Genomic DNA, 16,410 nt, shown 5'->3' with positions numbered 1-16,410 from the left:
GCCCTCCCAGCTCTGACATCCTGTGTCCTGAGGGCCCTCCCAGCTCTGACATCCTGTGTCCTGAGGGCCCTCCCAGCTCTGACATCCTGTGTCCTGAGGGCCCTCCCAGCTCTGACATCCTGTGTCCTGAGGCCCTCCCAGCTCTGACATCCTGTGTCCTGAGGGCCCTCCCAGCTCTGACATCCTGTGTCCTGAGGGCCCTCCCAGCTCTGACATCCTGTGTTCTAAGGCCCTCCCAGCTCTGACATCCTCTGTTCTAAGGGTTCTCCCAGCTCTGACATCCTGTGTCCTGAGGCCCCTCCCAGCTCTGACATCCTCTGTTCTAAGGCCATCCCTGCTCTGACATCCTGTGTTCTAAGGGCCCTCCCAGCTCTGACATCCTCTGTTCTAAGGCCATCCCTGCTCTGACATCCTGTGTTCTAAGGGCCCTCCCAGCTCTGACATCCTCTGTTCTAAGGGTTCTCCCAGCTCTGACATCCTGTGTCCTGAGGCCCCTCCCAGCTCTGACATCCTCTGTTCTAAGGCCATCCCTGCTCTGACATCCTGTGTTCTAAGGGCCCTCCCAGCTCTAACATCCTCTGTTCTAAGGGTTCTCCCCACCCTAAGTATCTGGGAGTTGTACCTTTATGCTCTTCCCTCCCATACCCCGTCCACGCCCAGGGTGACCCTTCTTACTTGATGAACACCACGCTGACAACTTGGTCTCCAGGGATCTTCAGGTATTCAGACTCCAGCTGGTGAGGAACACAGAACCATCGGCCTTGCAAGCTCTCAGCTTGGGACCCCCTTCCCTCACGTCCTCCTCTGCACTCCCACCCAAAGCTCTCTGATGCAGAGAAGGTCATCAAGAGCAGATAACTGCCCCCCTTCCTTCCTGCCACCCCCCACAACCCTTCTAGGCCCACTGCCCTCAGCCACCAGGACCATCCCCACGACTCTTCTCCCCACCCCGCGGCTCCCCAATCCCTTACCGTATCCACCACTGCCTCAGACACATCCCGGAACTCCTGTGAGCCTGCGTCCTCTAGCCGAGGGCTGTAGTCAATGGAGCGTGTGAAGTTCACCATGGCCCGGAAGTAGACTAGGGAGAGGAGAGAGATGGAGCAATGATAGACCGTGGACCTGGTAGTGGACCTTAGAGATATCCAGTTCAGCTCCATTGACAGATGAGGAAGGGAAGCCAAAGAGGAGATGTGAACTAAGCCAGCTTACAGGACAGGTGTTAAGCCGAGACAGGCTGCAAACTCAGGATGCAAAACCAGGAGAAAAAAGGGTCACTCTTGTTCCCTTAGGCAGGCACGGTCTGGGCAAAGTCTTCCAGGAATACAATCTGGGGACCCCAAAAGTTGTGGTCTATGGAAGGCAAGTAGGTGGGTGGCACAATGGCTAGAGCAATGGACCTGGAGTCAGGAGGACCTGAGTTCAAATCTAGTCTCAGACACTTATTAGCTGTGTGACCTTGGGCAAATCACTTAACCCCAACTGCCTCTAAAAATAAAAATGTTTTTAAAATCCCGTTTTTGACGTTTACTATCTGTGTGACCTTGAGCAAGTCATTTACCTACTCTCAGCCTCAGTTTCCTTTTTGGCAAAATGAGGATAATAATAACATCTTCACGAACTTATCGTGAGGTTCAAATGAGATGTAAAGTGCTTCACAAACTCTAAAGCACATAACACATTTGTTATTAGCCAAGATAAAACGTAAAATATTTTGTAAACCTTAAAAAGCTATACAAATGCAATAATAAACAGTTTTATTATCATAATGATGATGGTTAGTGATATTCTCCCCATGGTCCTTGAGTCCCAGAGCTAGCTTCTTCTGGCTCCCAGGATAACCAAGTCACATTAGGGCATTGAGGACCTCTGGTTACCAATGGTGACAGAAAGGATGGGGTCAGTCAGGGAATCAGCCAGTCCTCCCCCTCTCTCCCACTGCCATCTGTCCAGGGAGTTAGAGTCATTCTAGACCAAAGAGGACTTCTTAACATATTTAGGACCTGTTCAGCCCTCTGGTACAGGCTCAGAATAAAGTTTTTAAATGCATGAAATGTATAGGATCACAAAAGAAACAAATTGTACAATGAAATACATTTATCAGAATATTTGGAAGATAAACCCAGTTCACAGACCCTGGGCTGAGGATCCTCTGGGCTAGAGAGAGGGAAGTATGGTGAGCAAAAAGGGGACAAACAAAGCCCGGGCCCAAAGTAAAGTTTGTCCCCGGGTCCCCAAAAGGGCAGGCAGTCGGGAGCTAAGGAAAGGCTGATTCAATATCTGCCTATGTAGAACCAGAAATGAGATTTGGAGGAGAGTGACTTGCCCAAGGTCACACAGTGAATAAGCGGCAGGGCTACCATTCAGTTTCTCTGACTCCTAAACCAGTGTTACCAGGGTTCTAATCCCTCCATCCCCAGATCGGGCCACTGGGGAGGCCACGTAGGCAGAGCACCCCCAGGCCCGGGCCACAGAGGCCCCCTTGTCGGGCTGCACAAAGGCCCATTCAGTCAGATCACTTGCCTGCCCCACTGGCCCTCCCCAGAACTGCCCAGGAATGTGCCTGCTCCCCTGGGGAGGAGGGGAGGATCCAGGCCCCACAAAGCCCCTTTCTTACTGTGGGCTGAGAAGGGCAGTGGGCAAGGGAGTGGGGAAGGAAAACCTCCAGGATGAGTTTACTTCATCACCTCCCCCTCTGGGACAAGGACAGCCACTCCCTAGGATTCACTGACTCACAGATTTAAAGCTGAGATCAGCCAGTCCAACCCTCTGATAAAGAGGAAAACTGAGGTTCCAAGAAGGAATACGCATTGCCCCAGGTCCTGCAGCTATTAAACAGCAAAGCCTGGTTGTTGTTCAGTTCTGTCCAACTCTTCGTGACCCCATTTGGGGTTTTCTTGGCAAGGGTACTAGAGAAGTTTGCCATTTCCTTCTTCAGCTCATTTTCCAGATGAAGAAACTGAGGCAAGCAGGGTAAAGTGACTTGCCCAGGGTCACATGGCCAGCCAGTGGCTGCAGTCAGATTTGAACTCAGGAGGATGTCTCTCTCACTGCAGGCCTTGCACTTTGAGCTGCCCAACAGAGCCAGGACTAGCCAGCCCCAGGTCTTTGATTCCAATCACGGTGCTTTCCCCTACCCAGTATTCCTCTCAACTTCTGTCTTTGTATCTTCAGCATCCGTCAAAGTACCTTTTTCCTTCCCCTCATCAAGACCTGTGCCTTCATCTGGGGAGGATGTTCCCAGGGAAGAACCCCCTGTGCCAGTGGGGCATAGTGCCAGGCTCTGCAATTTAGTCCTTTGAGTGCCTGGGGCATGGAGTGAGAGCAGAAGTGACTGGTTCAAGGTCACCCAGCCAGCACGGGGCAGAGGTGGCCTCCTTATTTCTAACTCAGAGATCTGTGTTTCTTTGCATGGTGTCCTAGATGGGCTGAGCCCAGACACCCCAGGAGAGGCTGAAAAAGAGACAAGGCTGGAAGAGGGCCCAGTGACACCCACGCTGGAAACCAGACCTCGGGGCGGCAGACTCTGGGGAGTGGTGCCCACCCTCCCTGCCCCATAGAAGCAAGTGAAGCTGATGGCGGAGGCTCCCGGTAACCAGCCAACCTCCTTCTCCTATCCCTGGCAGCTATCAGCTGACAAATGATGCCAGCTGGGCACAAAGGCTGGACCACTCTGATCTGTGACCTAAATCCCGAGAGTGGGAGGGTGGGGAGGGAGAGAATGGAGCATGGAAATGCATTGTCCCCACTGTCTTGGACTTGGGGCAGGAGGAAGCAGGGTATTATGGAAAAAGCACTGGACTTGGAAACAGACCTGGGTTCCTCTGTCAAATGTTGGAGTTAGACTCAATGGCCCAGTCTAGGGAGTCCTCAGGTGGGGCTGGGGAGTGGGATCAGGGCTGGGATCTACCCAAGGGATAAAGGGCAGGGAGGGGAAAGGAGAGAAAGGGAGGGTTAGGGACAATTGTCTGGGTTACCCAGGGTCCCCCAGGCTCAGAAGGGACAAAGAACAGAGAGAAGTGAAAAAGAAGAGAGAAACAGAGGGAAGGGGATACAGAGGTGGGAAAAATAAAGCAGTCTCTCTCTCCTCTCTCTCCCCCTTCTCTCTCTCTCTCCCCTTCTTCCTCTCTCCTCTCTCTCTGTCCCCTTCCTCTTTTTCCTCTCTCTCCTTTTCTCTCTCTCCTCTCTCTCCCCCTTCTCTCTCTCTCTTCTCTCTCCCCTTCTTGTTCTCTCCCCTCTTTCTGTCCCCCCCTTCTTTGTGTCTGTTTCTGTCTCTATCTCTCTCTCTCATCAAATCCAGAGCTATAGAAGGGGCTTAGAGAGCTCTAATGAAAAGACTATCTTTATAGAAAAGAGAGATAAGGAGGAGACAAATGAAAAGCCGGGGCAAGGCCTAGTACATTCCTAAGAACATTTTTTTTTAAACTGGACCTGGTATAAGGAGATTGTGGTGAAGAAACTTTCTCTACCGACAGGGAGCCGGGTCTGTAATTTACAGTCTTAGAGGGTCTCCTGGTACTGAGAAATAAGGTGACTTGTCCAGGTTTGCACAGCCAGGATGGGTCAGAGGGGGCACCAAAGGCCAGCTCTGCATCCACTGAGTCAGACAGTCGCTGGCCAGGAGATTAGCTCCTTCGTAATGCTTGTTAAAATGAATTGAAAGAACATTCTGACTCCATAAGGACAGCATGCCAGGGGAGGTTGGGAATGTGCAGAGCTGGGGTCAGGGGGGTCCTTCTGAGGCTCCATAGAGAGAAAAAAATGGAGGCCGCAAAGGCAAGGAAGAGCAATTTGGCCATATCTGTGCAGCAGCTGGGAGCAGGGAGGAGGTGGGACCACCTCCAGGAGAGCTGCCACTCAACGGCAGTTGTCAGGTGTGTGAAGGGTGGAGGTGGGGGGGTGGGGGAGGATTCTCTTTCTCCTCCTCTAAACAATCACCCATGATCACTGGCTCTGGCCTCTGGCTGCTCCCCAGCTGGACTTGAGGTTCCCACCCCCTTCCCTCACACCCGAAACCGCCTCCGCCCTGGCCTGGCTCCTGCCCTTTGCAGCTGTTTTCCCAGGAAGATTTCTGGGGGAAAAAAGTGAGGAAACAGGAGGCCTGAGAGTGAGGTCTGGGCATGGTCTGGGAGGGTGGGAGGAAGGGGCCTGCCTGGGATGTGCATAAGACACAGAGATGCCGGAGGCCCCAAGGCACAGGCTACGTGGGGGAGGAGGACCGACCAGACTGGGCATTATGGAAAGCCCAGCTTCTCCTCTACTGCCTTACCCTCAGGGCACTTTTGCCCCACAACCCCTGGAGAATCCCATCATGTAGTCCTGTCTACAGGGCTTTCTGGTTTCTGACCAGCAAGATGGTCAGGTCCATTCTTCCTAGGAGCTATAGTCCTCCACATTGATGACCCAGAAGGAAGGCCCAGCCCTGAGAGGTCCTAGGCCCTAATTATGGCCTTTTTGACTATCCTGAGACTATCCTGAGACCAATCCCCACCCTCAGGAGTCAGAAGGCCAGTGCTTCTGCCCAAACCTTCATCTAAAACAGGGCTGATGGGAGCAGGCCAATGAAGAGCCCTATTGAACCATATTGAGACTGAGCTAGAAGCCCTTGCCTGCTTCAGGGCCTCAGGACAGCCAGGAAGCAGAACTGAGAGCTTCTAGCCGGGCAAACATCATCAAGGGAGTTCCCTCCACCATGCACTGAATGGCCCAACTCTGTCATCATTGTCTGGCAGGGTGCCCGGTGCCCAGCACCCTGACCACAGAACAGCCTTCGGTCAGACGGCTCCCATCCCAGGAATGGCAGGAAATGTCTGTGGCTCCTTCGGTCTTGTTCACAGGGTTGTTTCCTACCTAGGGTCCTGGACTGGTTGGGAGGAGGGGAATAAGGTAGAGATCAAGAGAGGAAACAAAATCTGTGCTCCAGAGTTCCTAGCTGGGCCTTCCCTGTCCTCCACTGTCCTAATCCCAGACTCTTAGTCGTCCTGATTGCCTGGAATTCAGGGCTTAGTCCTTGGGAGTAGAGCCAGGGAGAGGGGAACAGACAGATGGATGGCTTGGCCTGTATCTGTCTCCCTAGAGCAGGGAAGATGGGCTGAGACAAACACACCCTTCTGTCCCCAAGCCCAGAGGTTGAATGCAGCTGGTGGCTTGTGAAGACATTTTAGGATGATAGGATTTAAGACTGGGAGGGGCCTAAGAATATTGAATATCAGAGCTGGGAGGGTCCTTAGAACACAATGTCAGAGCCAGGAGGGGTCTTAGAACACAGCATGTCAGAGCCAGGAGGGGTCTTAGAACACAGAATGTCAGAGCTGGGAGGGCCCTTAGAACACAGAATGTCAGAGCCAGGAGGGGTCTTAGAACATAGGAATGTCAGAGGTGGGAGGGGCTTAAGAACCCTGAATATCAGAGCTGGGAGGGCCCTTGGACACAGGATGTCAGATCTGTCAGGGCCCTTAGAACACAGAATGTCAAAGCTGGGAGGGACCTTAGAACACAGAATGTCAGAGCCAAGAGAGGTCTTAGAACATAAAAGGGCAGAGCTGGGAGGGCCCTTAGAATACAGAATGTCAGAGGTGGGAGGGCCCTTATTCCACAGAATGTCAGAGCTGAAAGGGCCCTTAGAATATGGAATGTCAGAACTGGGAGAGACCTTAGAATTATATTCCCATTCTATGGATAGGGGACCCTATGCAAGGAAGGCCTGAAAGCAGGCTACTCTTGCCTCATTTACTGTGCCTCTTACTCCCATAAGCCCAGTGGGAAAGGGGAAGAAGAGCAGCCTGACTCTGCACACCCATTCCTAAGGTTCCCTGCCCCATGTGGGAAGATCCTAGGCCTTTGAGCCTTCAGCACTCACCACCATGCTGTTGGCCTCTGCTTGGCACTAAGGGCTATCTTGAGCTCTAGCTCCTGCCTCATCTCTAGGTCTAGGCCTTAGGCCAGAACCTCAGCCTTCCTGGGCCCAGCCTAAAGTGGGTGCCATCACCAATCCCCCCTTGGGAAAGACATCCCCTCAGGTCAGTTCCACCGGAAGCCAACCACCCATTATCACCCACATCTATTCCCTGGGGAGGTTCCTGACTCCAAGGGCCAGCTGGAGAAAAGTCCCTAGGTAACTTATAAAAGCTTTGGTGTCTCGGACTTCCTTTGGGAGAAAAGGAGGACAGAAAGGGAAAGCAGGGCTGGGCTGGGTTGGGGGGCAGGCTCTCAAATTATCCCCTTGGTGACTTACCCATCTGGAAGTCTCCACTTCCCACGTCCCCGCTGCCGAGGTCATCTGGAAGCAACAAAGACATCAGTTAGGAAGAGATGAAGGCAACCTCCCAGGCCTGGCCCCTATTTAAAAGGCCTTAGTGGGGAGGAGGGGACCACTCCTCCCAATAACATCCTCAAGAACATTTCATTATTCCAAGGATCATAGATTAGACAGCACCATAGATTTAAAACCTGAAAACTGTGAAACAGACATGGTAATTTTTGTACTCTCCTCCTCCCAGGTAGCTTTTTTTTTGGGGGGAGGGAAGGTAATTGGGGTTAAGTGACTTGCCCAGGGTCACACAGCTAGTAAGTGTTATGAGTCTGAGGTCAGATTTGAACTCAGGTCCTCCTGACTCCAGGGCCGGTGCTCTATCCACAGCGCCACCTAGCTGCCCCTCTCCCAGGTAGTTTTAAGGAGTGTGCTTATAAACCCTAAAGGGACAGAGAGCCTCAAACTGTTAGCCTTGAGATCAGGAAGACCTTGATTTGAATCCTGCCTCAGACACTTACTAACTGTTTGATTTTAGGTGAGTCACTGAGGCAAGTCTGGGCCTCAGTTTTCTCATCTGTAAAATGGAGGATTTGTGAGGTCCCTTCCAACTACGTGAGGATCAAAGCCACGATCTGACCCTGGATCTCCAGGCCCATGTGCTCTTGTTCTGACATATATTTTTGGACCACACCTTCAGTTTCATTGGTATAAGGAACACCAGGTGAAGAAACGTTCTCCACAAACGCAGGTCAGCACCTGCTCTGCCTCTTACAGCCTCACAGAACTGGCTGGAGGGGTCCCCAGCCAGGCAGGGTCAGAGGTGGGTCTGGAACTCAGGTCTTATCCGTTGCATAACTGCCTCCACCTCCTACATCACAGAGCTGGAAGGAACCTCAGAAGTCACATAGTCCAACCTCTTTATTACAGTGATGAAGAAATGGAGGCCCGAGGAATTTAAGTAACTTGTCCAAGGTCACGGAGGCAGCAAGTACAATACTGAGGGGGAATCCCTCTGGACTACAAATTCCAGGATGCCATAGGTTCTCAAACCCCTATTATATCAGCATGAGAGCAGGATTTGAACCCAGGTCCCCTTTCCGTTATCCCCCCATATCTTTGTGGTTGTCCAGCTGACATCTTTACAGTGTTTGAAGGTTGACAAAGTGCTTTGCTCTCATTATTCAGTTTCACCCTCACAACAGCCCTGTGAGACGGGTATTAATACTGCCAGTTCACAATTGGGGAAACTGAATCTCAGGGAACTCAAGTGATGACCAAGGCCACCCAGGAAGTAAGTGTCTGAGGCAGGATTCAAACGCCTTTCTTTCCTGCCTCCAAATCTAGCACTTTCCCCTCGATTCAAGTATATAACTCTTGGTGCCTGGCGAATCATCCTTTCCAGAGCACTGAGCTGGGGTAGGGCAGGAAGGCTTAGGTCCTCTGAGAAGAAGTCTCATAAACATCTCTAAATGCCCAAGGGAGGAGACCAGGGAGGCCCCCAGGGCAGAGCAGGGTCAGGGCAGGACAGGCGTCTAACAGAACAGAAAACAGCCTCTGAGGAGGAGGTCCTGGGAGCTTTTTGCGAGGTCAACTTCAAAGCCTTAATCAGAGGGTCTTTAAATACTTTTAAATACCCAGGACAGTCCAGGGTGAGGCAGGAGAAACAGCAAAGGATGGTGGGCTGACTCTTCAGGAGATATGCCAGAGCTAGAGGAAGTCTGGAACACCACGGAATCAATGGGCCTGGGGTGATGGCCAAGGGGAAGGAGTGCAAAGGACCAGATGGAAAAGACTAGGCCTCCCTCAGCTGGATGGAGCAAGACAAGGCTAAAAGGGGATGTGACTGGCCATAAACACTTGACCAGAATTGGGGACAGAACAAGACAATCCTGTTCTTGGAACAGGCTTGGAACCAGAGAGAACTGGGTTTAAATCCTGTTGTGAATGACCCTGGGCAAGTCACTTAACCTGTACATACCTCAAGCGACTCCCTGGGACTTATCTAATATGTCAGAGATGGGCTGCCTTGTACATAGACGGAGGGAGTTCCCACAGTGAAGGAATTGTAGATGCATCCCCACATTTGATAAAAACTTGTGCAATTTGGGCAGTCTTTTTTTTTTTTTGCTTTTTGGTGAGGCAGTTGGGGTTAAGTGACTTGCCCAGGGTCACACAGCTTGCCAGTGTCAAGTGTCTGAGGCCAGATTTGGACTGAGGTCCTCCTGACTTGGGCAGTTCATTTGTGGGATTTGTTACCCCCCAAGAGGTAGCACAGGCCAAAAAAAGAAATGGAAAAAAAAATAGCAAGCCTTTTGAAAAGACTTAAATTCTTCTTAATAGGTTACAAAGTCATTCAGTCAGTCAATAAACAATCAGCCCATAAGCATGTATTAAGTGCCTACTAGATGCTAGGCACTACGCCAAGAGCGGGGGGATACAAAGAGAGGCAAAAGACAGTTTCTGCCCTCAAGCAGCTCCCAGTCTAAGGGGAAGACAGCTTGAAAACAACTATATGCCCACAGGACATAAGCAGAACAAATTGGAGATAATCCAGAGTGAAGGCACTAGAACTAAGAGGGATCAGGAAGGGTTCTGGCCGAAGGTGGGATTTTAGCCAAGACTTGAAGGAAGTCAGAGTGTCCCAGGCACGGGAAACCACCAGGAAAAATGCCTGGAGTGTCTTGTTCAAGGAATGGCCAGGAGGTCGTTGTCACTGGATAGAATAATTCATGTCAGGGAGTAAAGTGAAGAAGACTGGAAAAGTAGGCTGGGCCTAGGTGATGAAGGACTTTGAATGCCAAGCAGAGCACTGGGTATTTGATCCCGGGGGGCAATAGGGAGCCACTGCAATTTAAGAGTGTGGGAGTGTGTGTGATAAGGCTGAACCTGCTCTAGTTCTATCACTCTCAAAGCTGGGTGGAGGGCAGACTGCAGTGGGGAGGGACCTGAGGGAGGTAGACTACTCAGTGGCCTACTGCAATCATTCAGGCCTGAGAGGATGAAGGCTGTATCAGAATGAAGGCAGTGGAAGAGGATACTAGATGTAAAAGATATTAGAAATGTCTTTCGGGGGTAGACTTGGAAGGGACATCAGAGATGGTCTAATCCAACCTCATTTTATAGAGGAGAAATAGAGGTCCAGAGTGGATAAGTGATTTGTCTTATTTATTTATTTTTAGGCAATTGGGGTTAAGTGATTTGCCCAGTTTCACACAGCTGGCAAGTGTCAAGTGTTTGATCTGAGGCTGGATTTGAACTCAGGTCCTCCTGACTTCAGATCTGGTGCTCTATCCACTGCCCCACCTAGCTGCCCCGATTTGTCTTATTTTACAGACAAGAAAACGGGTGACTAGGTGCCATAGTGGATAGAACTCTGGGAGTGGAGTCAAGAAGACCTGAGTTCAAATCCAGCCTCTGAAACATCCTAGCTGTGTGACCCTGGGCAAGTCACTTCACCCTGTTTGCCTCAGTTTCCTTATCTGTAAAATGAGCTGGAGAAGGAAATTGCAAACCACTTCAGTATCTTTGCCAAGAAAAACCTGAAAACAACAACAGATAAGAAACTAAGGCCCAGAGAGTTTAAATGATTTGAGGCATTGAGATGGCACAGGGGTAGGGCACTGGCCTGGGGTTAGGAAGACCCGAGTTCAAATACAGCTTCTCTTACTAGCGGAGTGATCCTGGACAATTGATTCTGCCTCAGTTTCCTTATCTGTAAAATGGGGATAATAACAGTCCCTACCTTCTGGGGTTTTGAGGAGCAAAGGAGATCATACTTGTGAAGTGCCATATAAAAGCAAGTTATCATTGCTCAAGATCATCTTGTTCAACCTCTTCACAGATATAGACGCTGACTCCCCAAGAGAGCCAGTGACCTTTCCCAAGTGACCCGTGTAGCAAAATGCACCCAGAGCCAGGATCTGACCCAGGTCTCCTCTGACTGAATGCGGTGCTCAGTACACTGCACTGCTAATCAATTTGAGAGGCTCCTTGGACAGGAAGGGAGGCTAAGGTCTGGGCCCCCGTTCTCTTACGGTAGCCTGGGGTGGAGGGTCACCCCTTGTTCCTGGCCCTTTCTCCAGCGATCCCCCCTCGGCCCAAGCTGCTCACCTCCAGAGGCTTCATCAGCCAGCAGGTCTTCGTCATCAGAGAGGTCTGAATAGTTCCATCGAGGCCGGACCACTGCCGTCTCCTGTTCTGCATCTTCAGGCAGCGATAATCCATCATATGCAGTCCGACTGTGGACCACCTGTAGGACACCAGAGTGTCAATCCTGGGACCTCCTCTTTGTGGACTCAGAGAGCCTGAGTGCGGGCTCTTTCCCCTCCTGTTCCCTTCAAGAGTTAACCCTCCCCCACCCAACCAAAATCCCCCAATAACACCTTCCAAGGGATCCATATGACCAGGGCATGATGCCCATGGGCAGCCCAGGCAAAGACAGGGGGAGAAGGAGGAAAAACATCGATAATAATGACTGGACTCTCATGTGAGAAAACGCCTACCACTACAGGCTGGCATCATCACTGTAACTTATAGACTTAGTTGTCTAGTGCCCTGAGAGGTTAAGGAATTTGCCCAGGGTCACACAGCCAATTACTATGTGTCAGAAGCAGAACCCCAATTGAGGACTTCTTGGCCCTGAGGCTGGGCTCCCTATCCACTGTATTAATAATAATATTAATTATTAATAATAACATTTATAAATGAAAGGATTTATGACAGCAATACCAAACTAGGTCATTGGGACTGGAAACTACAGAAAAGTTATCGATGACTTAAGGCAATCGGGAACTATTTGTCAGTTGCAGATTGTACAAAGAAATGGCAGAAACTGTTCAACGTATCACGATAGGTGGCAAGAATATTGCACCTATCTAGACAAGTACAGTCAAGTAGCCATCACTATATAACAGATGATAGTTATTTCTTAGGAATCAATTAGTGAGAAATCCCTGCATTACAAAAACAGACACCTCCCCACCAACCAGTGCAATGTGTCAAACTCAATAGAAATGTGCAATGGTGTCAAACTCAATAGAAATAGGCACTACAACACACATAAGCACCTCTTATGGGCTGCAGGTTGACTTATTAAAAACAACATATTAACATTATCTATGTCTTATTATATTTCTATTTATTTCATTAAATATTGCCCAATTACATTTTAATCTGTTTTGGGCACTCCTAGTGATGCCTGAGTCAAGACTGTTTGGCACCTCTGGCCTAGGGCACTGAGATCTCAAAGCTGACCCCTTGTCGAAGAGCAAGAATGTATCAGACGCAAGACCTGAACCCAGGTCCCTCCTGGCTTTGGGAGCTGCTGTCTGAGATGACAAATCTCCAAACTACAAATCAGACCTCAAAAACATCCTTGGAGAACTCAACCAACAAACGATGCTGGGCGTGTGGGCATTGCCAGAAGCCAAGCTGTGGCCTGCAGTCTCCCCAATGTAAAACTGATCTGTAAAAACTGATGCATGTTTATAATAAATGTTGCCATAGCACGTCCTCATAATCTCTCACTGGCATGGAACAGAGAGCTTTCAAAACCACAGGACCATAGAAGAGGAAACTCCTGATTGCGGGAGAATGGTGCATGTCACATCACCACCACTGATGGTCTTTCTATACTACTTCAAGGTTTGTAAAACACTTTTTACAAATATTAACTCATTTGATCACCATGGCAACCCTGAGAGGTAGGTGCTACTATCATCCCCCTTTCACAGAGGAGGAACACTGAGGCAAACAGGGTTAAGTGAGTTGCTCAGGGTGACACAGCTAGTAAGAGTCTGAAGCCTGATTTAAACTCAGCTCTTCCTGACTCCAGATCCAGGGCTATATCCATTGCTGCCTCAGGTCATTCTTGTTGTCTCATTGGCCCCTGGAGTTGTACAAAGAAGGGTGATTTCAATGAGCCTACATTCAAAGAGCTCACACCCTAACGTTGTTGTTGTTGTTTTCAGTCCTGTCCGACTCTTCGTGCCCCCTTTTGGGATTTTCTTGGCAAAGATACTGGAGTGGTTTGCCATTGCCTTCTCCAGCCCATTTTACAGATAAGGAAACTGAGGCAAACAGGGTGAAGTGATTTGCCCAGGGTCACACAGTTAGCAAATGTCTGAGACCGGAATTGAACTCGGGAAGATGAGTCTTCCTGCTCTATTTACTATGGTGCTCCTCTATCCACTATGGTGCCACCTAGATGCCTTTATACCCTAATACTTTTTTCAATTCAAAAAATAGTTATTTTATCCCACCTTTGTGTGACAGACTGCAAAATATGAATCTCAAAGAGATTTTTATAGATAGTAATAATGAAAGGAATAGTAGGTGGATACTCTGCTAAACTCTTCACCTGATGCCTCACCAGAGTGTCAGCTCTGCAGCTCAGCCAAGAGTACCTGAGTTCTGCTGGGTCCTACACCAAGGTGGTCAGTGGACTAAGGGGGTATCTGGCATCCCAGGACCAGGCAAACTCATTATTCTGCAATCCAACAAAGCAAGTCTTTTTTTTTCTGATATTTTAAAGTTAACTAATTTATTTATTTTTAGTTTTCAACATTCACTTCCATAAAATTTTGAGTTTTAAAATTTCTCCTCCCCCTCTTTCCTTCTCTCTCTCCAAGACAGCATGCAATCTGATATAGGCTCTACTTATACATTCATATGAAGCATATTTTTACATTAGTCATAATGTAAAGAAGTATTAGAACTAACGAGAGGAACCATGAAAAAGAAGAAACAAAACAACAAAAGAGAAGGAGAGCAAATAGTCTGCTTTGATCTGCATTTAGACTCCAAAGTTCTTTCTCTGGGTGTGGATAGCATTTTCCATCTTAATCTTTTGGAGTTGTCTTAGATGCTTGCATTGCTGAGAAGAGCAAAATCTATCAAAGTCAGTCATCACACAATGAGGCTGTTTTTGTGTACGATGTTTAAGCAAATTTTTATTATCATGTGCAAGGCACGATGGGGGCTACAAAGACAAAAATTAAAACTAGACCCTGCCCTCAAGGTGCTTACATTCTAATGAAATGCAGGCAGCCTCCTGGCCAGAAGGTGGCTCACCGGGAGATGAATTGGGTGGAGCCATAGGAGCTTACAGATATATACCACGGCCTAGAGGGACTGTCATATGCCTTGATGGAGGCACTGGGGGTGAGGGTGGGGGAGAGGTGAGGAGTACTCATACTGGTGAAATCACAGAGAAATTGAGAACTTAAACAAGAAAGATATTCTGATAGTTCTTTAAACATATTAAGATCAGTTTTAGCCTCAGGGATTCTCATTGGTATCTTTCCATAATTCCCCCAACACATTGCAGGTCTGGTTCTCTGAATACCTCAGACAGGGGTTGCCAGTGTATCACTGGATGGGTCTCTCTGTTGGGTCTCATTCACCCCCTTTGGTTGGCATATCTCTTTTTCTGGTCACAAATATCCTCAATGATTTCTGTTCAGCTCTTTGGGACCTTATGGCTTTGAGCTGGGAGGGACCTTGAGAGCACTGCATCTAATCCCTTTATCTTTATTTTATTTTAATCATATTATATTGAAATTGTTTATTTTTGGATTACCTTCATTTCTCAATAGATTTCTCCCACAACCCTCTACAAAAAGGGAAGGGAAATGCATTTTTTTTAGCTCTTATCTGCCAACTGTCTCATTTTGCAAAAGAGGAAACTGAGGCCCAGAGAAGTTTATGTGACTTACTCAAAAGCACAGAGGGAAGCACCAGGATCCAAACTTAGATCATAGGAGCATAGCTTTAGAGTGGGGAAGTGGTAATAGAGTCCATCAAGTCCAATCTCCCCATTTAACGGATAAGGAAACTGAGGCCCAGAGAAGTCACATGACTTATTTACTCAAGGGCTACCAAGAAATGGCAGAGCAAAGATTCAAATCCAGGTCCCAGAACCCAAACATGGTGCCCCTTCCAGGTGACCATTCTGCACTCTTTTTAATCCCAGTGCTCACACCCATCATGCATCTTTCCATTACCCTTCGGGTTACTCGTAATTTGGATTCTTCCAAGATCATAGTGTTCTAGGATATTAGGCCACAGAGCATCATCTGGGGAATACAGATGTTTAAAAAACAGGCTTTTGGAACGATGAGCAGCTTGGGAATCTTGCACTATGTGAATTCCCAAATTCAATCCAGTCTAATCTCCAACTCCAATTCTGGACCTGGTTCACTATTTGCAGCACCCGTCCAAGATAAACACATTGCTGGAGTAATTCGGCAGGCTGCCCATCTAGTTACATGTTACAGTTCGAGACAACAGGTATTTCTCATCCACTTTGTTTCTCCAACATGAATGCTTAGTCCAGTTTCTTTCTCACTACCATTGTTTACACTAAGGAAATTTTGTAGCATTATTGGGCTTGGTAGAATTAATACAATGTCATCTGTGGAAAGCAGCATTTGGAGAATCTCACCCTCCATGAGGAGCCGTTCTTTCATTTGGGATTTGTGCAGAACATCCTCTATGATACTGGTGAACACTTTAGGTGAGTGTACGTCTCCTTGTTTCACACGCTGCTTGATGCTAATATTTAGCAGACCAGTGAACAAATTATCCTGTCATTGCACATGTCCTGTGGTCTTGTCTCGCTGTTTTGTGTGTCATGCTTGTTTTGAGAAGAGACTTTAAATCCATATCATTTTTTAAAAATTAAAAATATCCCCTACATCTCTCACCTCCGTTCTATGACTGTAAGGATAAGATCTGCTAAAGGAAATTATCTGTGAAAGCTTGCTTTTCCTTTCTAATGTTTTTATCAAGGACAGCACTGGTGCACCTAGATTATTTTCACAAAAATTTTATAGAAATGAGAAAGCAGACATATGGGTAAGTAATTGTTAAGTCTTCTTAGGTGTGTTGAGTCATTCAGTTATGTCCAACTCTTCATGATCCCATTTGGGACTTTCTTGGCAAAGATGATGGAATGAATGGTTCATCATTTCTTTCTCCAGCTCATTTTACAAATGAGGAAACTGAGGCAAACAGGGTTTAGTGACTTGTCCAGGGTCACACAGCTAGCAAATGTCTAAGGCTGGATTTGATCTCAGGTCCTCCTAATTCTAGGCCCTGCGCTCTAAGCACTATGGTGCCCCTTGGCTTCCTTAAGTGTTTGCTAGCTAAGGGCAGTT

At 48.4% G+C, this 16,410-nt stretch overlaps 1 protein-coding gene across 1 annotated transcript in view; it reads right to left on the bottom strand.

Annotated features, from left to right (window-relative positions):
- Positions 1–16,410, bottom strand: part of HSPG2 (heparan sulfate proteoglycan 2) — a 167,935-nt gene that overhangs the window by 93,616 nt on the left and 57,909 nt on the right. The window contains 4 exon segments of the mRNA XM_020983019.2: positions 676–734; positions 972–1,081; positions 7,235–7,279; positions 11,363–11,501. Of these exon segments, the coding sequence (XP_020838678.1) occupies positions 676–734; positions 972–1,081; positions 7,235–7,279; positions 11,363–11,501 (353 nt within the window).

This window comes from Phascolarctos cinereus, unplaced genomic scaffold (assembly GCF_003287225.1).
Source record: "Phascolarctos cinereus isolate Bilbo 61053 unplaced genomic scaffold, phaCin_HiC Scaffold_726;HRSCAF=1367, whole genome shotgun sequence".
NCBI lineage: Eukaryota > Metazoa > Chordata > Mammalia > Diprotodontia > Phascolarctidae > Phascolarctos > Phascolarctos cinereus.
The sequence above is the reverse complement of the archived record's forward strand: the minus strand, read 5'-3'. Positions and strand labels throughout refer to the sequence as shown.